This window comes from Mauremys mutica, chromosome 7, assembly GCF_020497125.1.
Source record: "Mauremys mutica isolate MM-2020 ecotype Southern chromosome 7, ASM2049712v1, whole genome shotgun sequence".
In the NCBI taxonomy this organism is placed as follows: Eukaryota; Metazoa; Chordata; order Testudines; family Geoemydidae; genus Mauremys; species Mauremys mutica.
In genome coordinates, this window is record NC_059078.1 from 85,102,246 (window position 1) to 85,128,052 (window position 25,807).

At 40.2% G+C, this 25,807-nt stretch overlaps 1 protein-coding gene across 1 annotated transcript in view; it reads left to right on the forward strand.

Moving 5' to 3' along the window:
• MYPN (myopalladin) overlaps positions 1 to 25,807 on the forward strand; it is an 88,432-nt gene that overhangs the window by 12,368 nt on the left and 50,257 nt on the right. The window contains exons 3-5 of the mRNA XM_045023479.1: positions 9,519 to 9,694; positions 13,011 to 13,062; positions 17,133 to 17,247. Coding sequence (XP_044879414.1) covers positions 9,519 to 9,694; positions 13,011 to 13,062; positions 17,133 to 17,247 — 343 coding nt within the window. The remainder of the gene's footprint in view (positions 1 to 9,518; positions 9,695 to 13,010; positions 13,063 to 17,132; positions 17,248 to 25,807) is intronic.

Sequence of the window (25,807 nt, forward strand, 5' to 3'; positions counted from 1 at the left end):
CTTTTTTTGATTCATAAACCTGTGTTAAGATGGTATTAAGAAAAAACAGAAGCTAACCTTATCATTTGACATTCAGTTCACATTGCTGGTATCAGCCATCTTGACAGAATGTACTAGCCTTCTGCACACAAAGTGGTGGAATACATGTCCTAGAGAAGAATGCCTAAAAGGAACACAGTATCATGGGTTGTCTGCAACTACAAATTTGATTAATGTTTTTGCTGGGCTTCAAAGCAAATGATAATGATCCTTCTTTTTCCAAGAACATGCATCTGGGCATTTGAGAGTGCATTTACTTTTTGTAGCCACTATCTGAGGTAAATGTCAATTAACTTTTAGCAGATATTGGGATTGCAATGTGGGGTTTGTTATTACTGATTTACTTTTCACGTTAGCCTGTCATTACTACTGCTGAGCAAGCACTTTTCTAAACAAGTAATTTAAATCCAAAATGTTATCGTGATTTCAGTGCTTCTAAATCAATGAGTTTCAGTACTGCATAGAGATGGGTGCAAAGAATTTCCATCAGCGACTGATGGATTAATAGGAATAACTGCTACCAAATGTTCAATAGTAGCAAAAAATCAGACAGAGTCTAGTTCTTTTGACTCAATGGCAAGGTGGAAGAAGTCAGAGATTTGTGATAAAATCTCCTGATCATATTAGAGGCTGGAGTCTTGAACTGAACCTCTCATACCTGGGACTGCTTGAATGATTTGAGGGGTGGGCACTGGAAGTTTCCTAAGGGATCTGATCGGAAATAGTAATGTAGGGAGGGGAAGCTGTCTACTCTATGACAACTAGAGCTGATTTAACTATTCATTATGCATATGATTCAATGTTAATTTAGCCACTTACTTGCCTATTGAATTATTCATACAGTTATGATTTTCTTTAAATATATTTGTCATTTGTCAATTTTTGCTGAATAATTAGATTAATAACTTTAAGATTATGAGAGACAAGATGGGTGAAAGAGACAAGCTTTCAGACCTGAAGAACTCTGTGTCTCTTGTCTCTCTCACCAACAGAACTTTATCCAATAAAAGATATTACCTCACTCACCTTATCTCTCTAATATCCTGGGACCAACACAGCTATAACACTCCAAACTTTCAGACTATGAGTTGTTCACAAACTGTTCACTTTGACTATTCATTGTTTCCATTGTGTGATGGAACAGCTAAGATACATGATATAGTTTCTGTTTTGACTGGCTGATGAAAACGCTTTTTAAAGGATGAATAATGAATAGTAAATAACATATTTCGGTATGAATTTTCAGACAAATAATCATTTGTGCTAAAATTTGCCAAATTTTAGGATTCACAAATATTTTCACAAATGCCCAGCAGTTGTCTGAACACCTATTCATAATAAATAATACAACTCCACAAATTGTAGCAAACCAAACTTGGCATTTTTGTTTGCAAAAATGCCTATTAATTTTTAGAAAACTATTTGACCAGCTCTGGTGAGAACACTTAAAACATGTTATTATAGCAACAGTGAGGTATCGGGGAGACAACTTTTACCCCAGAAAATGTATACAAATAAAATATGAGTTATTTGATGGCAACAGATTTCATTTGTAAATTTGTAAATTTCCCTCTAAACCCAAACCTAAAATTCCCTTACTTAGCTCAGCTTACTTAGCTGAGTGGGTAATCACTCAGTGAAGGACAGAAAGGGTGGGTGGCACAAGAAACTAATTTAAAGTGATGGTAAGTGAGCCTCTGAAGATTTGATTGTTTTGATTTAGATGCTTATCCGGACTCATCCAAGCTTTGAGGCAACCAGGCCTTAATGTAAAGATGGTTGTGTGTAAAATGTAGTGTAAATAAGCCCATAGGTGGCAAATGAGGCAATACCAAATGCCTCAGGAAGATTTAAGAAATTAAGCACATCACTAGGTGAAGTTGGGTAAGCTTATCTACAAAGATGTTTCAATGTACCCAAACTTTATCCCTTATATTTTATATCAGTTTTATGCAATGCCATAAAAAAGGAGAAATCAAAGAATGACATCACAAAATCTGTTTATACTGACCCCAAAACTGAGTTCACAGCTAGGGAGAAACACTTAGTTTATTATTAAACATTTATGTTGAGGTAGCACCTAGAGTGCACTCAAGATGCAGCTCCATTGTACAAGGCATTGCATGAACACATCGAAAACGACTACCCTACTCCAAATAATTTATCGTTTAAAAAGTTAATTTGAATTGCAATTTAACCCCCGCCCCCCAAAAACTCTGAAACAGTGAGTCACATTTACTTTAGCTACAGGTCAGATATACGATAGGTATTTGGGGTGAGGACCATCTAATTCTTTTAATGAAGCTAAAGGTTGTGAGGAGTTCTCTCCATGCTTCCTTCTGCATCTCTTTTTTTAAAAATTGCTAAAGTAGTAGGTCTGACATACATCCTTCCTAGTGGTGGCAGATGGCCCCTCCTTATCCGCTCAGGCTAAGAGGGGTCTAAATTTTTTCCAAACTGTTTGGCTCATCTCTGCTAGGTTAATTTTACTTATGAATCACATTGCATGATTTGGCACACACAACCGTTCTGTAAGTGTCATGAGGATTTGAAGTGCTATAAACAGGCTGCATGTCATGAAATTTCTATGAGAACACTCTCTAACATACACACAGATAGCTAAAAAGGGTTCATTTGAGCACTGCTTTGTTTAAGAAAATAGATCTGTGATTGATTAATTTGTAGTTAAATTTAGAAGTCATATAATCGCCATTAAGTTGAAAAATATTTCTGAGAGTTTAATAAAAATTCATTTCTTAGTTTTTATCTCTTTAAGCCATGGGGCCAAACTTGTCTTTGATATAATTGCATTCAAGTCAGTGGAGTTATGCCAGGGATGAATTTGGCCATAGTGTTTGATGCTGGTTGGGCTTCATGTGAATCTGGCTTGTGTAGTGGAACTATCACTACAATTTGTGGCAGGAATAAAATGTCAGTGACAGAGAGTATTGATTCTTTAGTCATGCCACATATCTCAATGTCAGTACTCCCTTTGTAACTAACATTTCATTACTGCCATGGACAGTATTTCAATGGTAAGAATAAAATGTTAATTAATAAGGATTATATCACAATCTGACATTTTATATAATGGATGTAAAATCCTGCTAAAACATTTCCTAAAATGTTATTTTACAATTTGTGGTAGTGAGGAGAGGACTATTAGGGTAAAAACATAACTTTTATTTATAAAAATTACAAGGGCATTTTGTACTCTTGATCTTTTTGTTTTCTTTTTCTGTAATCTCAAAGTAATTAGTGTATGAACTTTAAGTAAGATGGAAGTAGTGATTAAAAATATACTACATGGGAAAACTGAGCCTATGTCTGAAGCATAAATTGAAGTTTACTTTACTAACTCATGCTGCTCATTTTGAAGGGGTGAGAGGAATAGTAACTGCAGAGGAAAGAACAGCAGTAACTGAGGCTACGTCTACACTACCCGCCGTATCGGCGGGTAGCGATCGATTTTTCAGGGATCGATATATCGCGTCTCATCTAGACGCGATATATCGATCCCCGAACGCGCTTCTATCGATTCCGGAACTCCACCGCCGTGAACGGCAGTGGCGGCGTCGACATGGAGAGCCCCGGACATCGATCCCGCGCCGTGAGGACGGGTAAGTTATCGATATAAGATACTTCGACTTCAGCTACGTTATTCACGTAGCTGAAGTTGCGTATCTTATATCGATTTTTCCCCTTAGTGTAGACCAGCCCTTTGTTATACATTGTCATCTGTATTGCTCTATAACAGAAGACTGCATTCAGTTTACATGAAAATACCCTTGACAAACAATGGAATGAAGAATAGATTCCACCCTACCCCTATAGAATTATAAAACCTTTTAATTTTAATCAAAAAGTTGATCAGCAGGAGCACATATCGCCCTTTCATTTTAGTATTGCTTGTATCAAAGTATTTAGTGTAATGTGTCTTGTTTTGTCTGTGCTTTGTCATACACACACACACACAGACACACACACACACAGCAAAGAACCATATAATCTTACTGTGTAGTCAGTAGAATAGCAATAGTACGAGGCTGCCCAATCAGTCCTTTAAAAGAGAGGCTTCTTTTGAAGCTTCTTTATTTTCAGTGCACAGCTTTTGTCTTTTTATACTAATTTTGAAGTGTTCTCTCTTCTGCCATTTTGGAAATTATCTATAGTCCATTTGGCTTTTTAAGAAATGTGTAACTGTCTCTGCTCCTTTTATAATGATTGCAGATAATGGTATTTCTTAAACTTCTGACTGAGCTCCTCACTACTGAATTTGGCTTCCAATAATAGAGTGTTTATGAAGTGTTTTGAAACACATATTTAACAAGGTCCATGAAGATTAGAGGCAGCATCAGCGGTTGCTATGAAGTACAGTATATTGGATCACAGCTCTGTCCTGGGCAAATCGCAGACTGAAAAAACACACCAGGGCATCTAATTTTGCCCACCTGAGAGTTGAAGACCTAGAAAATGAGCAAAGTAGGACTGGAGGGGATAGAAGAATGTGATCCAAGGCTCCCCTAGATGATGACCAACTAAGAGATCAGGGTTGTGAGCATAAAATTTTGCCATTTTCTCAATGGCAAAATTTCACAAAAACAATGTGAATATGTTTCACATAAGCAAATCTGTATTTCAGCTATGAGAAATTTAGGAAGGGAAAACTGAGTATATGTCAAAGTTCTCCCTGTTCTCAGTCTGTTGTAATAAAATTATGTTACTGGGCTCTTTTCTTTATATATGCTTACATATTTGTCAGTTGTAATTGGTGGTTTTAAATTTGTAAGTACTTATTAATTAAATCAGTTTATAGTGCTTGTTACAGTAGAGGCTAGTAACTTGTGAAAGTGGGAAGTAAAACTGACGCCTAAAGGCACAAAACTGATACATCCAGGCATTCAACCTTGAAATCCTATTCTGCAGTTATAAAGGAGCGTCTTTCTAACAGGATGTCAGTGTGGTAGGCAATTGGGTTCACTCTGCAGGGCAGGAACTCCCCTGCAGAATAGACAGAGCAGGGGTAGGCAACCTATGGCATGTGTGCCGAAGGCGGCACACGAGCTAATTTTCAGTGGCACTCACACTGTGCGGGTCTTGGCCACCGGTCTGGGGGGCTCTGCATTTTAATTTAATTTTAAATGAAGCTTCTTAAACATTTTAAAAACCTTATTTACTTTACATACAACAATAGTTTAGTTATATATTATAGACTTATAGAAAGAAACCTTCTAAAAATGTTTAAATGTATTACCGGCATGTGAAACCTTAAATTAGAGTGAATAAATGAAGACTCGGCACACCACTTCTGAAAGGTTGCCGACCCCTGAGATAGAGTTTTCAGGTTCCAGGACTGAACAATCAAAGTCAATTAATTGGACAGGTATAGATCATACTATGTCTTATTCAAAATAATATACCCTGTCCTCACATTAGGCTTTTATGATTTACAGGGCACAAATAGTACCTAGTTTGTATCTCAGTTATGTAATAAGTATTGAAGTTCCACTTCTTCCTGCATGCCTATCATGCTGTGTTTGTTACAGAGCTCCCTCAGGCCTCACTTATCAATCTGCACATAATTCTGTTAGAGTTCATCTTTCAGTGGTATAGGCTGCTTACCCTTCTTTTCTCAGGAAGATCCTTTAGGGACGATCCAGAGTTCATATACTGTCTGATATATACCCCAAACTGATCTGAAATGCAGTACTTCCAACATGCTAATGCAACTGAAGTGTTAAATGTAAGCAATTTTATTTGTTTAGTCATATTCTTAATGATCTGAGGTACATATTCTTAATGATCTGAGGTACAAACACATTCTTAATGATCTGACCCTCATGATGTGTAGTAGGAGACACTGTGCAAGCACAGTATAGTTTATTGTTTGAAAGTCTTTCCTAAGGTTTTCTACAATGAATTTATATTTGCTGTAATATATTTTTAATTGCCATTTCTTTGATAATATTTGCTTGTGCTCAGTAGCTCGTACACAGCTTTTACTTAGTTGAATTATTTCTAGAGTTAGGTGAATAGTTAAAACATAAGAATGGTCATACTGGGTCAGACCAATGATCCATCTAGTTCAGTATCCTGTCTTTGACAGTGGCCAGTGTGAGATGCTCCAGAGAGAATGAACAGAACAGGGCACTTTTGAGTGATCCATCCACTGTCATCCAGTCCCAGCTTTTGAAGGCTTAGGGACACCTGGAGCATGGGCTTGCATCCATGACCATATTAGCTAATAGCCATTGATGGACCTATTCTCCATTATTTTATCTAATTATTTTTTGAACCCAGTTATACTTTTGGCCTTCACACCATCCCCAGCAATGAATTCCACAAGTTGACTGTGCGTAGTGTGAAGTACTTCCCTTTGTTTTAAACCTGCTGCCTATTAATTTCATTGGGTGACCCAGACTCTTCTGTTATGTGAAGGGGTAAATTATACTTCCTTATTCAGTTTTTCCATACCATTCATGATTATATAGACCTCTATCATTAGGGCTCCGTGTCTGTCATGGCGGTCATGGAAGTCAGAGTTTCCATGACTTCTTGAGGCCTCTGTGACTTCTGCAGTGCCCGGTGTGGCTGACCGCAGGGCCTCCCAAGTAGCCAGCCCTGGGGCCAGTGGCTCAGGCAGACCTGGAGACAGCCACACCGGCTGCTGCTGGAGCGGCTCTGCAGCCAGCTGCTCAGGTATCCCCACAGTCAGCCACACCAGCCACTGCTCTGGTGTCCCCAGGCAGCTGGCCCCAGGGACCGCCTGAGCAGAGGCCAATACAGCTGGCCCTGGGGACCAGCTCTGCACTCCTATTGGCCAAGAATAGTGGCCAATGGGAGCTGCGGAGACGGTGCCTGCAGGCAAGACCAGCACGTGGAGCCTCCTGCCTCCCCCCACACCTAGGTGCCAGAACTGCTGGCCGCTTCCAGGGTGCAGCACGGAGCCAGGACAGGCAGGGAGCCTGCCTTAGCCCCACTGTGCCGCTGACTGGGAGCCGCCCGAGGTAAGACCACGCCCCAACCCCCTGCCCCAGCCCTAAGCCCCCCCACACCCAGAGCCAACTCATGAACCCCAAACCCCTCATCCCCGACCCCACCCCAGAGCCTGCACCCCTGCTTCAGCAGTTCAGGCGGCTTTTTTTTTTGCACTTGGGGTGGCAAAAATGGTAGAGCCGGCTCTGCCTCCCTCATGCCAAATCCTTCAGCCCTGCCCCCGAGCCTGGAGCCCCTTCCTGCACTCCAAACCCCTTGTCCTCAGCCCCACCCCAGTGCCCACACCCCCAGCCCAGAGCCCGTACCCCTTTCCACAGCCTAACCCCCTGCCTCAACCCACTGCCCTCTCACACACACCAAATCCCTCAGCCCCACCTCCCAGGTCTGAGTCCCCTACCACACACCAATCCCCTCATCCCCAGCTCTGCCCCAGAGCCTGCACCCCCAGCCAGAGCCCTCCCCCCCGCACCCCAACCCTCTGCCCCAGCCCTGAACCCCCTCCCGCACTCCAAACCCCTTGGACCCACCCTCACTACATGAATTTTGTTATTGACACATCACCTTCATACTGGTCACACATGAACATAAAAAATTAGAGGGAACATTGATGCCTGAGCAGCAGTCCCCTAGCATTCTGTTAGCTTTTTGACGGCCACCGCACACTGAGTGGATATTTTCTGGGAATTATGTTATTTGACAATCAAATGTATTTGAAAAAAAAATCAGAATTCAAGAATAATATCCACTGAATACTTTATTCAACCAGTTTTAATTATTTCTTTGAGTTAATTAGAAAAATGGCAGAAAACAGAAAATACAACTATTGCTTGTAAGAAATAGTATTGCGTATATGTGGAAACTGTTGGGCTGGATAAACTGGACAAACCTCAAAAGGTTTATAGTTCAGAATTAGTTTAGTTCAATGTCTAAAAACTGATGCTTCTGCATTTTGTCCAGAACTTTTAATTCCTGACTTCAATATACCATAGTACTTTCCTTCTCGCCACACTCCATCAATCTGAGTTTTGCTTTGGAGTGAAACCCAGCTGCTTTTTACCTTCCTCCATTGTTCCCTCCACATCATTAAGGGGCAGCAGGATGGCCTCCTCTCTCCTCCTGCTTGTTTGCCTAAGGGTGAGCTGATAGGCAATCTCAGCACCAAACTCATGGAGCTGCCTTCTGAGGCGCTGCTTTTACAACAAAATCTAGACATGCTCCTTTCTTTCCTGCTTCCTTTACAGCATTGGCTCTTTGAAATGCAAAGAGATTTGATATCTCTAAGTGCCTAACAAAATGTTGTGAAATCCCTGTTTTCACATGAGAAATAGGATTTGGGATTTCAGGTTCAGGCCCAGTGTAATCTGCACCATCTAAATGAGTGTTAAAAGGCAATTGTAGCAACAGGACCCAGAGAAGAATTTAGGGTCCATCTGCCCCTGAGAAGACTTATCCATGGAGATGTCTTACAATGTGGTAGAAAACGTCTTTTCCTTGGGATATAAACATTAACTTTATATATGTAATGATCAAGTGGTCACAAACATGCAGCAACACATGACAATGTAAGGAGTCATGTTAGATTAAATTCCAGTCCTTTTCTTTACTTTGCTCCAAGCTAAACATGACATTTTACAGGGATGAAGTTTAAGAGAAATTTCTATATCAGAAATTTATACCAGGCAAGTACAGATGGATCTGAACTAAAACACCAGATCTGAACACTCCCAAACTTTGGATGAGTTCAGATCTGGATCTGAACTTTATGGGTTGGGCCTAGCTGTGCAGGAAAGGCAGATGAGACACCACCTCCTTTGGCCCACACAGAGTAATCCCTTTTGTCTGCTCCCTCTTGGATTTTCATAACTGCATTGATCTTTTTAAAAAGTTGTTAAACACATGTACCAGAAACATGGATACCAAATACAAAAAACAAGGAAGAATAACAATCTTTACTACTGTATAGTGATCCAGTCAATCGTTCCAATCCCCAGGCCACACATAACAGGCATCAGAAAGGTATGCTATTTGAATGATAAGATACTTACCTACACAAGCTAGTGAAATGGAGTTAATCAAGAGATGCTTGAAAGTGTTATAAATTTGAGATTAGATTTTTCTATAATATGTCCAAAAAATTAATGTACATTTGTACATATGTTCTCATATGATGTAATGAGAAACTGAAGCTGAATTCAAATTAGGACTCTATTCTCTTCCCCTATCAAGTTATCAATGAGATCCCTGTATCTGAAAAAATACCACATTGTTGTCTGAAATAAACTAATATGTTAATAGGTATAAGTACTGTATAGATTGTAGCTCTATTATTTGTTGTAATTAGGTGTTCCAAAAACAATCAACTCTGCCAGTTTAATTTGCCTAAGGTATGTCTCTGCTTAGGACAATAAGCCATCTGTTTTGTTGTTAAACTGCCTTCTGGTTGTCAAGTTTTTGTTATGATAAACTGTAATCTTGCCTTGCAGGTGGTACTGTGAAGGAAAGGAGCTTGAAAACTCACCAGACATTCACATTATCCAGTCAGGAGATCTGCACTCATTGATTATAGTTGAAGCTTTTGAAGAAGACACCGGACGTTATTCTTGCTTTGCTTCAAACATCTATGGGACAGACTCAACTTCTGCAGAGATATACATAGAAGGTAACATTATAAATCTTTGCAAAATGAAACTGATCATAAATCTTTAAAAATAGAAATATGTGTTTTATGTACTTGCACTAAATTTACTGGTTTGCTGCACAGCTGATTAGGGGAAAGTCAACAATTCCAGTCTATTAATACATTTTATCATTTTCTCTCTGAAAGTTCTTTTATATAGGTATTCTTATTGCTCTTTAAATACATTTTTACTAAGCCTTGAGCCTGCAACGAACTCAGATCCAGGAACTCTTGCAGATCTCATTGTAAGATCAGGGACTAAAAGTGCTGAGATTGTGATATCTCTCTATAGTTCTTTTCTGTAGCTCCTCTAGAAAAAGGAAAACTCAACCTATGTGTCTAATTCTCCGTCAATCTGTTTTTCTCGCACTTGTTGCACAAACATTTGAGGAATATGATAGTTCAGGCAATAATTATTATTTCAACATGGAAAACTGAAATGTAGCCTGAGATTCACCTGTTATCCCCAACCTGTAGCTGTTTACAAACAAGTCCAACACATACTTTGATCCTTATATCTGCATATAATATGTACTGTAAATGAAACTGAATGTATTTGTTTTCTCATATTTAAGGCTCTTTCTCTCATATTTTCCATCCTTATGTTCCAAAAACAATTCATTTAGCTAAAAGTGGGTTCTGTCTATCCCGGCTGGGTTTTTACACTGGACCCATTATCATAGTAGCTGGAGTGCCTCACAAATTTTAACAGAAATTCAGAGGATCTTGGTTTCTCTCTCTCTTTCCAGACTCTAAGCAGAAGGATTTTTTATTTTATGTTTTTATTAAGAGCGTGTGTATATTGTGAGTTATATGACCTAACTTAGTTTGGCACTATACCCCTCCTGACTGGTCAGTAGCTGTTGGTGCCAAAAACTATTAACTGGCTAAACACTGGCTGTAACACTACCAACAATAAAGAAATCTCAGTATTAGGTAACTCTTGTATTGTAGCTCATGTAGGGCAAAATTACCTTCTATTTCAGACATTTACACTTTTGCTTGGTTTCAGTCTTGTCAGCCCATTTTGGATAAAAATGGGAAAACAAAATAAAATTGTGCAAAAATAATGCAGTTTAATATTTGTGGTTTCACAGGAGAGAACAGAGAGGCCTGCAACCAAGCAGACAGTGACCCTTTATTAGGTTCTGACTGGTTAAAGATGTCTCACCTTGGGATCTACATCTTTGTGTAGATAGAATGAGGGTCACCTAACTAGAGCCTTTTTAGTGTTTATGGGAATGAAGAGGAACTGCTTTGTTGCATCTGTAAACTTAATTGTTCTTCAGTTGATTCAGGCCCTGAATTAACAAAAGACTCTTATAAGCTTAGTTTATTTTTAATGGCTCATCCCAACGCTTTTCTCAACTCTGTCCTAAGGGTCAAAGACAAAGTTTAAGCCTTGTTACCCCAATTTAATTTATTATTTCAGTCTCATAAAATGTAATAGAATAACAACATTATTCAATTTTTTCAGTCATTTTAATTGTAATCATATATTTCCATGGGTGTATTCTCTTATTTTTATATAATGGAAAGACAGTTTTCAAGTTTTCAGTTATTTATCTTACTACTTCAAATAAAATGCCTGCATGGCTTATTGATGACCTAGCAAGTTTTACAACTAATCCTGTCATGACATTATTTTATGGTTCTTTCATGGGTTGTTCTTAAACAACATCTAATTCTGTGCAACCTTCAGATACTTTTTGTTAATTTAAATTGTTTATGAGTTTCATGCAAATGACCATAAAAGACAAATTTAAGCAGCCAGACAACCTTCTCCTGACTTAGGAAAAAGCTAATAGTAAATCATTACATTTTTTTAAATTGCTCTGAAATGGGAATTTTTTTTAATAAATGTTTTGATATCTATGTGGAGTAAAGTTTTTCCTTGTATCTATTTGATTCCAAAATTCAATATTTAAATTGTAAGAGTGTTTATGGGATATATATATATATATGTACCTTCTACTTGGCTTGGCAATGTAATATTACATTGCCAAACCTAGCAAAACCTGCTGTAGTCCCATTTTCTATGTATTTTGAACATATTACTCTATTTAGGGCCAAATTGTGAGATCCTTACTCTTGCTAATGAGTATCTTACACCATGACTACTCCCATTAAACTCAATGAGACTGTTTGTTGAGGAAGGTACTACGCAATATAAAGGTATCACAAACCCAGGGGTGGCTCCAGGCCCCAGCACGCCAAGTGCGTGCTTGAGGCGGCATGCCACGGGGGGCACTCTGCCAGTTGCCGGGAGGACGGCAGGCGGCTCCGGTGGACCTCCCGCAGACGTGCCTGTGGAGGGTCCGCTGGTCCCGCGGCTTCGGTGGAGCATCCAGAGGCACGCCTGCGGGAGGTCCACAGGAGCCGCGGGACCGGCGACCGGCAGAGCGCCCCCCGCAGCGTGCTGCCGTGCTTGGGGCGGCGAAATGGCGCCCCTGCACAAACCATCCCTTAATGATATTCTCTCTCTGTTTCTGCAATTTGCCAATGAAGGGACAAATCATGAGAAGTGCTGAATACCTGCAACACCCACTTAAAACAGTGGGAGTTGTGGGTACTCAGCAGGTGCTTACTACCTCTCCAGATTTGGGCCACAATCTGCTTTTATAAAAGACAATTGGAATTGGATAGGAGACACTGCTGAGTGAAGACATTCACTACTAGGCACCTCAATGAAAAAAAAAACCAGATTCTGACCACAGGGAAAGCAGAGTCAGATATTGTTTTGAATACCAGGCCATTGGCAAATGGAGCTATGATTCCTCTTACCAAAACAGTGCTGAACGGGCACTGGCTGGAGGAGGAACCAATAACCCAAAGAATACTAGATGTGGTTACAGGTCCCTGATGTTTTTGTGATAGTAATACCAAATGTCTAAGTATAAGCGCTTATTTGATCACACAATACTTCCAAAGACACAGAGCATAGAACAGTCAAAAGATTTAGATATTAGTGACATTTTAAGGAGGAATTGTGGGGCATCCAGCCAGACATTCACTTTAGACGATGTTTTCCTCACTTGAATCCATCCCATTTCAAATCTGTATTGGCCCAAGATTAATCATTAGTAGTGTTGCATTTAATTCAGGATACGGTGTTGCTTTTAATTCAGTATACTGCATTACTTCATTTTTACTGCACATAATCTTTTGGTTTGTTTTAACTTTATAATCCTAATTTTAAAAGTCTATATAAGAAATACTAATAATGGAGGTTTGCGTACTTACTAGACAAATTGCTGAAAATTTTGATTCCATGTGAAATGTTTTTGCCCTTCCATAGGTGCCTCCTCTTCTGAATCTGAAGGCGAAATTAGCACAGAAGAAATGGATCAGTAAGTGTTGCTTGCATTAAGATATTCCAAAAATTGTACTGTAAAAAAAAAGTAGGTGTGTGATTAAGTTTTTAAAATATGTTTAACCTCTAAAATATAAAATGGGGAAATTTGTGGTTGTTTAAGTGAGCGGTTTCCCTTCTTCAAAGTGGTAGGTGCACAGATCCTCAGTGTGGGTCACCACCTGCTTTTAGCCATAAAGCACAGAATCAAAAGTTGAGTGGATACTTGACAAGACACTATCCCCCGCCTTCCAGGGACCCCCCTCAGTTTCAAGATGCTTCCAAAGCTAGCTCCTCTGGACTCTGAAACAAAACAAAAAAAATCTCATTCTGCATCAGCACCTTGCAAAAATAATACTCAACAAGAAAAATTTAACTACTGCAGAGAACTGTAACCATAAGTTTAAAAGATCTCCCTTTTTCAGGAGGTCTGGATCCATGGACCTATCCCTTCAAAGAAGGGAAAAATTGTCAGTTAAGCAACCACAAATTCTCCAATTCTCTCTTAGGGCTAAGTCCATAGATCCTCAATGTGTGATTTTCTCAACAGTGACAAAATTTCTAGGGAAGGAACAAAATAATGTCACTGAGAGAAAGGATTCCCCTACTCTCTGAAATCTGCAGCATGCAAGACTTGCCAATCAATACCTGCATCAGCTGAATACTTTGTATATCTTGTAAAACTTGGTAAATGTATACAGGGATGAACATGTTGTAGCTTTACAGATTTTATCATAAAAGACCTCCCTTTCTCATCTCATGATGCCACCACCACTTGTACTAAGTGAGCTCTGGTGCCCACTGGAGGTTTGAATTGTTTTGCTCTGTAGTTGTCAGTAATGCACCAGCATATCCACTGTGAGATTGATGATTCTGATGCCTTAGTGCTTTTTTTTTTTTTATGAAATAAGACCAGCAAGGCTGTTTTTCTTATGCAGTTCTTTTCAGACAAAACTTTAAAGTTCTCCTTACATTCAGCTAATGCCATAGCTGCTTCTTTGGATGAGACGCATGTGGACAAAAAGAAGGCAACGAGATCTCTTCTACTTAATGAAAAATCAAATCTACTTTTGGAATAAAGGTGGGATCCATTTTCAAAACCACCTTATCTTTGTGAAACTTGCAGCAGGATGGATCAACTGACAAAGCTCCCTACTCTGACACCCTTCTTGCCAAAGTGATAGCGATCAAAAAGGTCATTTTGATAGGCAGGTAATACAATGGAACTGATTTCATAGGTTCAAAGGGCGCCTGCATTAAGGCATCGAGCAGCACAATGTTCAAATCCCAAGACAAAGCTCTCTGCGCCTTAGGGAGATGCAATAGCTGAACTCCTGTAATGAAGCGCTGAGATTGTTGAAGATGACTCTTTCAGAAATTTACTATATATCTGTGCTGTTGCAACATTTGGATCAGTGACTGAGTCACTTGAGCGGGCCCCTCCTTCAACGGGACTCTGATTAGAATGTTGCCCAGGAAGGGGTATACCTATATCCTCTTCTGCCTGTGAGGGTTCATTATAAAGTAAAATTATGAACATAAGCTAAAATTATGACTGAAATGTGTTTATCAGACTAGTCTGGGGAGTGGGTAAACCTGTTCCTCAAAGACAAAGGACAAGCTGATATCTCTAGCCAGGTGTCATCAAAGTTGATTGGCAGTCACCTGTCAGGAGGCCATTCTTTGGCAATGAAGAGGGACAGGAATAGGTTGAGCTGCATTTTAACAAACAACATGGAACCTCTTTCACCACAAGACTCTGTGTCTCCGTCCTCACAGTGGGAAAGAACTTTATCTAGGGATAACCCCAGGAAAATGCAGGAACTCTGCTGAACTAGTGAGGCATTATGTCCAGTGTTGGAATTTGCATTGCAGAAAGATTTGTTTCTCCCCTTTCAGACTTAGCCTTGGTCCATTTGCTTTTGCAGTAGTCTTGCCTTCTGTACTTAGAGGAGTAGTCATGAAAAGGATATGTAGACCGTCATAAGACCAGCTATTCCTTTTCCCAGATTTGGAGTTAAGAGTGTTTTGTAAGGTCTTCTTTAATTTATCAGAGGATTCCACCATCATTTTGTCAAATGACTCCCCCCATAAGCAACTTCCTGAATATTATGAAGCCTCTAACATGATTTCAGCCTGTATATTACCTTTCCAGGCTCGTAATGAGAGGTGCCATCTGGTCACCACATTGGAGGCCAAGGTATGTGCTGAAAACATCAAAGCATCCCTGGTTACATCAACTTTGAATGCTGAAACCATTGAGATTTTCTTTAACTCCAAACCTAACTGCAATGATTTCTTAGCCTTTTTTGGCAGTTTGGCTGCCAAATTGTCCGTCAAAGCCAGTACTGCTTTTGCAAAATGTATTGCTGCAGCAGAAGACCATAGAGAGGAACATGTAGCCTCAAATGACTCAGGTTGGCTTGGTTCATGAATCTTCCTTAAATTTTGGAATTGACATGAAGCTAGAGCTGAACAAATAATTGATTTTTCAGCTTGGTGACTAAACCAACTTTTTTTTTGTTTAGTTTCAGCTTTGGGTGTTTTTTAAACCCTCTATTTCTGTTGTTCTTGTTTGTTTTTTTCAAATAAGTCTAGCTGAATTTCAAAATGAAATGTCATTTCAAAACAAAAATTCAAAACATTTTGTTTCAAAAATGTTGAAATAAAACATTCAGACTTTTTTTAATCATTTTTTTGGCTGAAACTATTAACTGAATTTGACCAATCAACTGCATTTTTTTGGCAAATAAAATTATTTGAAAAATTTTGCCCTGCTCTACCAAAAGCCCTACATGAAATCAGGAGAGTTCCACCAGTCTTCAAGTTTCATAATGAAAGTTTTGCACAGCACTAGCAATGGCTTTTCTAAGGGTCTCATTCCTAACAGTTCTTCTCTTTTGCAAGATTATTAGAGGATGCCTCCAGGTCTGTCAACTATTTTCCTGCTCTTAAAGAGATGGGAACACATCACCGGATTGTTGTCTCCAGCTTGCTTGCTTCCGTTAGATTTTGAAGCCATGTACTGCAGTCCTGTATTTCTTGGTAAAGAGAATGCTGCTCTGAGTTAGTAGCTAGATGTCCCCAAAGAACAGGCTTATGTTGGATTAGATGTAGGATGACCAGAATTTCCTTTTCTTGCTACTTAGTTTCCAGCTGTCATCAAATGAACTTGAATACTCTATATTTAAAGGAAATGAATACTACATCATCTGCTAAAAACGTAACAACTCTCACATTTGCAAATGAGAAACCAATGTTTTCTGAAGCTGTTTACTCAATTTGCAGCAGTGTTTATTCAAACTCTTGAGACTGGCTTCCCTGGGAAGGTTCTGATACCTTCCAGAAGAGGCACACATATGGCCCAAAGAAAATGAAAAAGAAGACCGTCTCTGTTTTAATCATTTTTACTTAGCACTAAAAACAATACAGAACCAGCTATCATATTCAGCTGAATTATAAAATGGAAATGACATAGCAGAAATTAAAAAAAAATTACAACTGTAAAATGTGCTATCAAAATTCTTAGTATTTTTGTCAAAGTGAAGATATTCCTGCTGTTCTTTTTTAAGAACCAGATTATTTATTGTCACAGTGGACAACAACATTTCTGTTAGACTCTGAGGGCCAGATCCTCACATGTGCCTAAGGAGCATTGAATACAATTGAGGAAGGAATGGTATGCACCCCTTGTTCCTAAAGTTGGCTCTGTGCTAGTCCAATTCCCCACTATAGACTGGAGCAGTTTTACAGTCACAAAACTGGCTCATCCATGCTGGTTTTTATAATATACTGTAAAACTAAATCAGCCACCTGAGTAGTATATGGCAAACGTATACAGCAAATTATTAGCTCCACATATATATTCCCATGTGAAATTGACTTTATCATATTGATTTAGAGACCTAAAGTTAATACTAAAATGAAGTTTTTATAGTATTGTAATACTGTGTATATTATGGGAGCCTAGTTAATCAAAGAGAACATCTATGCAATACTATCCTCTACTCATAAAAGCACACTGCGCATTTTTAGAAAAAATTGTTTGTTTGTTTAAATATTTCACAGAGTCCATAAACCAAGTGATATCTCTTTGAATGCACCATCTCCTGCTGCTAACACTACAACCACTCATCAAGAGACACCAAAGGTGCCATCTACTGTGGGTCAGCCAGTTTATCAGGTACAGGAGATAATATTCTATATGATCTATTTAAGAAAAATCTTTTTTTAATATACATCTTATACAGCTCAATTTTTACACATAATGTGCCTGTCTGATAGACTCATAGCTCTGAATCTCATGATGATACATGGTTGCATGCACACATAGATGTCATGACTGCTAGCTAACCATGTAACATATGGCAGAGAGAGTGGAGCCTCTTGCTCCCAGAGCATAGGCATCGGGAAAGTGGTAGGTTTCAGAGCCAGAGCCCAAACGTCTAAACTGCCTTTGTTAGCTCCATAACGCGAGATCGAGTCTGTAGACCTGGGGTCTGAGATTTGCGGTCATGGGTTTTTAAATGCAGCATAGCCATACCCTATGACTATGAGGCAGTGAGCAAAAGGAGCAGCTGCACCATCTGAGCCAGTAGAGGGAATCCATGCACACTCTACCAAGTCAGACATTCCATGTAGTAAAGGGCAGTTGCATATGTAGGTCAGTTCATTAGTGTCTTCACATTACAGACTGATTTGTTCACATTCAGTAGTGACAGACATAACATGTAATGTAGCCTCTTTTTTCCTGATGGGACTCTTTGCAATTAATTTTAATTCAGTGAAGCTGCTATGATTTGTGTTAAAATGGTTTCTATAATGTTTTTATTTAGCATATTATTTTATATTTTAATATTCCTGTTTAGAGTTTTCTAATTTATCTTAGCTTATAATTCTTCTCCTTTGTGAAGGAAGGCAGAATATTTGCCTTTAAGAGTAAACTATTTCCCTCTGTAAAGGAAACCGCTAGCCATATTGTTTAATTGAAACGTTGTGAGCAGATACGACTGAATTCTTGATGAGCAACTTCCTTAAAATGTTATGTCGAAGACCATTTGCCTACTCTTTGGCAAGAGTGTAAATGAGCTATTTATTTGGATGGACTTTACTGTACATGTAATTAGTGGTGTATTGTATTGTACCTATATAATATTTAGGAAAGGTATGAAATACATTGGCAAAAATTATTTGTACAACAAATTTTTACTATATATTATGGCTTGATGGGCTAACAAAATAGTGCACCAAATTCAGCTCTCACTTATATTAGGATATAGCTGAATTAACTCCTTTAAAACAGAGTTACTCTGCATGTACACCACTGTAACTGAGAGCTGAATTTCTTCCAGGAAGTTAAATGTAAATAATGGCAATTACACAATGGAATTGTGGTGGCAATAGCACAAATTACAGATATCCATTTAACTGGACATCTTAGGTCCATTAGAAAGGAGTAAAATGGATAATAGCAAAGGTGTTAGACACAGTAGGTACAAGCCCTCCTTTGTTAAATTCTCTACACCTTCATTATCTTTTCCATTTTCTTATGTGAAATCATATAGATGAGGCATGCTCTCAAAAGACAAAGTGCTGTCTATCAGTTCTGATTGACAAGAGAACAGGCATTTCATTCTGTGACACTATACCAGTACAGAGAGGAGGATGTTTCTAAGGATATTCAAACTAGTTTTCACTCACCCATCTTTTCTTTGAAAATAATCTCTTACCATTTTTTCCCCCTATGGACTCTAAGGACTTAATTGCTCATCAGCTTTTTTCTCCTACAGATTTTGAGGGCCACACTTTCAGAAGTGGCCTTTCATTTTGTACTTTTATACTTGCATTAAACAAAAATTGAGTAGTTAGGTGTGCGAATGTCCAGTTTGCAAACAAAACGCAGAAATTGTGCTCCCATGGTTGCATACACAATTTACTTCAGCAAAATTAGAGGCCATCTGAAAATGTGCCTCTATATGCTATCAAAATAGGATTAGCTTGTGATTTCTGTAAGTCATTTTCACCTCAGAGGCTCAGTTTAGTTAACCAAAGGCTCTCCATCATAGTTATTAGCACATCTCACTTACAAAAACTGAAAGGTTTATACATCTGCATAAGAAGTCTGTATATAGTAGCAAGTTACTGTGAAACAATTAGCCATCTTGGGCCAGATTTGGGCACTCAAAGATGCAGGTAGTTTCCAGGTAGCATTTACAAAAGCCCACCTAATGCCTACTTGAATCTTTAAGCACTTGAATACCTTTAAAAATCTGGCCCCTTATGTACAAAAAAACTCTCTGTGATGCTTTCAAGGGATACCCAGGGTGGTGAGGCCCCTCGCTACCACCTGCCCTTAGCATAAGGATGTCTTGTCAGCTCCCTGATTCTTGCTCTCTCTGTTAGCAATAGGCACACATTAACCCCCAAGGCCTCCAAGCCTCCCTCAGGCCTGCTCAGCCCACAATCCATTGAACACTCACTGAACTTATAGATTCTCTACTCCCAAAGGAAGAGTACACATCTGCTTACTAGCTGTGACTCAGGATCACCATTCTGCTTAACACATCGTATTTATAGTGAAAACAAGATTACATTTATTATCAAAGAACAAAGATTCAAATTATAGTAAGTAAAAATATTGGAAACAAATGGTTACATATAAAACAAAATCGTAACATGCTTTCTAGAGCCTAAGCTTAACTCATAAGACATTCCTTAGTCTCATATAGTATGGCTTACCCCAAATCCTTTTCCCAGTGTTTTCAACCAGGATGGCTGAGATCTTCCTTTCATAAGATCAAGCCCATTGGCAGTTTCTCTGCCCAGACTGAAGGATGCCCAGTGTACCTCTATACCCTCAGTTACACCCCTAAAAGTTCATTATCTTTACTTGTAAACAGGATAACCCTGCTGTTGTTTTTTCCTCCAGCATTCGCAATCTATTCATTAGCATTTGAATTAATATGCAAGTAGACTTCCATTGTAAAATACACAATACACAATGGGCAGCCAGGGAGATAAGTATCTCCCATCTCCTGCCTGGAGAAGTCTCACTCATTGCATGCTACCTCTGTGTGACCGGCCTTTACCTACAAGTCCTTAAGGACATAATGTTCAGTATATGTACATAACTGATTACACATTATCTGCAGATACATTTCACAATAATTATGATGACGAATGTGACACATGCTTTCAGTAGAGACCTTACATGACCCTTTTTGGTGAACCCAGGGGATTCTAATCTCTAACCCTATGTACCCCTGTGTCCTCTCTGCCAGTGGCCATCAAGTGGTCCTTGGGTCACACTCCCCACTCTTAGATTCTGATGAACTAAAAATCTTGAGGGAGTTCTGACTGTACTACCCTGGGGATCCTGCTATACTGATCAGCCCTCTACCAGACATTTTCAAAATATCAGTCAACAAACAGATTTTAGATGCCTATATAAAAATGAGGTCTGCTGAACCATGATAAATTTCTCCATTTCCTGGAATTAAGCTGGTAACTTCAAACCTGATGCCAAATCACTGAACTAATGGGAATTTGCTGTTGACTTCAACAAGAACAGAATTGATCCTTTAAGTGAACCCAGTTTTGACAGCATTGCCTGGGGCATGCAAGCAAGTCCATTAGTTGTCTAAACAGAAAAAGTCATCAGTTTCAGTTTTGTTGGCTTGTAAAAGACTGCTTTTGAAATATGAAAGCCTCCTCCCACCAGTGAAACTGAAAATTTAATTATATTGATTTGGGGCTATTTCTGCTCCCCCAGAAAGGAATTGTATAACAAGCTCTGGTCAGCAAGTTATGCAATGTTGATTAGAAAAACTCTGCCAGCCGCATGATATTTTCATTTGGTTCCACTCACCCAGCTGAGTAAGGTCAGTGGGGAGGTATTTCACCTCTGTAAATCTGTTTGCTTTGGCAGATGAAGGTCACACGTATGATTTAAATTTCTAAGAATTAACACCCCCTAAGTATTTTATAAATTGGAATGCTCACTTAAAAAGAGCCTACCTCTCAGGCAGCCTACATGGATTTGCCTTGCTGCAGTACCCATGTCAGATACAATGCCTGTAATGAAGAATTCAGTCCCCCTCTCTAGGGTTAACATAGTAAAACAACTCTTTTTAAAAAGTGTAATGGTATACAGGCAACAGCATATCCAGGAAGATTACTATCATTGTCAGTCTTCTACAGAGCAACTTCTGTTCTCCAGTTTAAATTTCCTGGTCTGGATCCTCAACCCCATTGTTTCTCATACTGCATGCTAGGTAATGCCATGAAAAAACTCATGACTGTAAAACTAAACAGGCTTTTTATTATGAAAATTATTTACAGAAATGCAACTATAGCTATCATTTTAGTCACATGCACACAAACTGGCTTCCTTCTACCTAGGGTTGCCAACTTTCTATTTGCAGAAAACCTAATGCCCTTGCCACCTTGATCATGGTCTGGTCCCCTGCCATGCGCCCCACTCACTCCATCATCCCTCCCTCCATCACTCGCTCTCCCCCACCCTTGCTCATTTTCACCAGACTGGGGTAGGGGGTTGGGTTGTAAGAGGAGGTGAGGGCTCCAGCTGGGGATGTGAGCTCTGGGGTGGGGCTGGCAATGAGGGGTTTGGAGTGCAGGAGGGGGCTCTGGGCTGGGGGTTGGGGCCAAAGTTTGGAGTGTGGGAGGGGGCTCCAGGCTGGGGCAGGGTATTGGGATGTGGCATTGGGTACGGGCTCTAGGCAGGAGATATGGGCTTCAAAGTGGGGCCAGAAATTAGGGGTTCAGGGTGAGGGAGGGGACTCTGGGCTGAGACCGAGGGGTTCAGATTGCAGGAGGGGGCTCAGGGCTGCAGCAGGGGGTTGGGGCTTGGGAGGGGGTTTGGGGTGTGGCCAGCGCTTACCTCAGGCGGCTCCTGGGAAGCTGCTGGCATGTCCGGCTCCTAGGCAGAGGCACGGCCAGGAGTCTCTGCAGTCTGTGCTCCACCCCCACAGCTCCCATTGGCTGGGAACTGCGGAGCTGGCACTGGGGGGAGAGGGGGAAGCAGTGTGCAGAGTTCCCCTTGCCACCCCTAAGCCTAGGAAACAGAGGGAGATGCCGGAAACTTTCTGGGAGCCACGCGGAGCCGGGCAGGCACCCTGCCTGCTCCACTGCGGGTGGCCAAATGAACTTTTAATGGTCTGGTCAGCAGTGGAACCGCCATGGTCCCTTCTCAACAGGCCTTCCGGTCAAAAACCGGATGCCTGGCAACCCTACTCGTACTTCCTCCAAACTCTTCCTTCCTGCAACCTGTGCTCTTCCTTGCAAGTTCTATGCAGTTTGTTACCCCCACTAAATCTACTTTGTGACATTCCAGTAACACAAAGCACACTTAACATAACATAAAGCTGGTCACAATTCAGCCTGCTAAGGATTCCCCTTGCATGCTGCTATAAAGCCTGTGTAGCTACGTCCCTTTGTAGAACAATTTTATTAAGGAAAACCAAAATTGTAGACCGATTTTATTAAGGAAAACCAAATGTGTTTTGCATTTCTTTGGTACACAATACCTGAATGGTTTTTCAATTTATAGTTCATTAACAAGAAATTCAGGCAAACACTTCTCCAATTTCTTTTGTTCTTTGTTCCATTTTTACTTAGTAAAGAACCTCTCTATTTATTTGATTAGAAATCATGGGGGCTTTTTGCCTATCATACAGCCATTTTACAAGGTGGGCTGTAGTTGTAACTACAGTGAGCAATGATTTATCTACATTTATTTAATTTTGCTTCTGCTAAGTGATCCAAGTAAATGGGTTGTTCAATAAGTAAAACTAAAGTCTTCAAATTTAGTAAGAGTGGTTAACAAATTTAGAAAGAAAACTCCTGGTGGAATCAGGGCCAGATTAAGGTTATGAGGGGCCTAAGGCTAATGGGAGTGAAGGGCCTAAGTATGAATTACATATTGCAAAAAAAATTATGAAGTCATCAAACATTTATCTATATACGTATTTACATATTATTTATTTATGTAAAATTAACAAGTTTATTCTGCTCTCACTACATTCAGTTCTTCAAACAGATACTTCTGAGTAAGAGGTAGGATGAGGGATGCTACACTGTCCTTCTCTTAGGCCTCCTTCCTCCTAGGTAGTTGAGTGCTTATCTGTATAAGGATGCACACTGCAACATTCCCCATCCTGCTCTCCTCTTTCAACCATGTGCTTCTACCCTCAGCTCTCCACATGGCCCAGTGCAAAGCCAAGTCCTGCAGGTGTTTCCCCCAAGCTGTGGACTCTACACCACATCCCTATCTCACTCTGACTGCAGTCTCGGAGGCAGCCAGCTTTTATTGTGTACAAGAAAACCACTCAGGTGTAAAATCCACTGAAGTAGAGGAAGTAGTAGTGGGAAAATTACATTGGCTGGCATTGCATTTTAGGCTGTCTTGCTCTGAAAGTGCCTCCCAGTGTTGCACTGACTGAGGACACTGAATTACTGTTTTGACATTGAACCCAAATATTATTTGTGGGATGATACTACACAAACAAATATTATTTGTTTGTGTAGTATCAGAGGGGTAGCTGTGTTAGTCTGGATCTGTAAAAGCAGAAAAGAATCCTGTGGCACCTTATAGACTAACAGACATATAGGAGCATGAGTTTTCGTGGGTGAATACCCACTTCGTCGGATGCATGAATTTGTGTAGTTAATCTCCAGTGATTCACCATGTCAGGCCATTCTGTCACCAAGCTCTTCCACAGTTAAAATCATAGAACAGAATCATAGGACTGGAAGGGACCTTGAGAGGTCATCTAGTCCAGTCCCCTGCAATCATGGCAGGACTAAGTATTATCTATTCTAGAATGTGTGCTCAGCAGCTCTGACATGAGGTTTTTTAAGCATGAGTTCTGTGTGCACCAGCCCCTTACTGTTTGCATTTGTTTGTTTTAAGCTTTCTGAAAGAAAAAGGTAACAGCTAGAAAGGACACAGATCTTTAGATGGTTGCCCAGTCATAATATTTAGCACTTCTGTACTATGTTAGCTCTTCAAAATCACTGTAAAAACATTAAACAAACTTAATCTAAAGCCTTTCAGCTTTTGAATGACTAGGAGTTGACAAAACAGAGCTATTCCTTGTTGTATTCTCTGTCCCCCTGAACAAAAAGACTTCACTGAAAAGCAGCATCTTAAATGAACCATTAAGGATCTTTCAAAATAATAGTCCAACCAAGGCTGCTGTAGTGACACCCTTGTTACATCAGGTCTGGTGTTTGTTTAAGGCTGGTGTTCCTGTTTCATTTGCATGTGTAAATCAAGCAGACCTTGCTTATTTTTTCCTTGAAGTGCTCAGAGTTTAGGGGAGGAAAGTGAATGAGATTCTGCTTCTACCAGATGTGAAAAAGCAGAAGGGACCAAAATCTATTCTTGTGCAAAAACCTGTTCTCCCTGAAGTCAATAAGGCTTCACAGGTGTCACTGTCAGCAGGAATTGGCCTGTGTCTCATTCCTTCCTCAAATCACAGTCCATGCTTACCCAACATTTTCCACTTGGGAAAGAAGTTAGTTTGAGTTGGGGCAGAAAAATGGGGACTAACTCCAGGTTTATTTAACTTTAAGTTTTTGGAATGAAACTCAAAAGAAATCAAATGTGAGGTACTTTTATGAAGGATTGAACTGCTAGAGTACCAGTAAATCAACAGAACCTGCCTTTAGCCTATTCACCCAGTCTTTCTATCATAGCCTGCTAACAAGTGGATTTAAAATCCTTGAGGGAGAGGGGAGGGAGAAACCTTCAACTTTGTGTGTTGAGCTTCCTCCAGTACTTTTGCAACCCCTTAAAAGTACAAAGATGTGTTGTGGAACTAAGCTGAGCATAAGGAAAGAAATTGGCTGCCTGTGCATCCCTGTACAGAAAAGTACATCAAAGAAAAAAAATTGGATTTTTTTAAATTTTTAGTACAGTTCAGTACAGTATTGAACACAGTGCATCATAAATCTGAAGCCCCTCGATGGATGATACTGTAAAAGTTAAAGTACTGGTATCCAGAATGGGATGTTTTGTTTTGTTTTTCCTACAGATGTGTGGGAATTTGTTCCTTATACATGGGAGGGGCACTAGTTCTGGTTGGAGCTGGATAGAGTGGGTGCAGGTTCTGTGCAAGCCTCTCACCCTACCACTCTGGTACTGCCTCTTCCCCCAGCCGGCCCCTTGCCCCGCTCCCCCCCCCCCCCCCCCCCCCCGCACTCACCAGTTGTCCAAAAACGGGACCCAGCACACATAGAAGATGATTAAGATGGGCACTAGGACCCAGAAGGCAGCATCCTGGAGATGCCTGCCGGCATCAGTGGAGGAGAGGGACAGAGGGAGCCTCTTCTCTCCCTGACAGCTAAGCAGAGCTCCGCAGAAATTGGGGATGGGAGGAGGAGGAGGAGGAGGAGGGGGGGGGGATAATGCCTGCTTAAACTACACCCATGCCTGGCATCGGTTCCCATGGTAGTAGGGTGACCAGACAGCAAGTATGAAAAATTGGGACAGGGGGTAGGGGGTAATAGGAGCCTATATAAGAAAAAGACCCCAAAATCAGGACTGTCCCTATAAAATTGGGACATCTGGTCACCCTACGTGGTAACTGGATTTTTAGTGTCCGGTCACCAGTGTTAACCAGTGGATACCTGTCAGTGTGTTCCTGCAGTGCAGTGATGGCTGCTGGCTGAGCTACTTCCTAGCCACAGGGGGATGCTTTGCCTTTCCTGCTGGCAGGGGA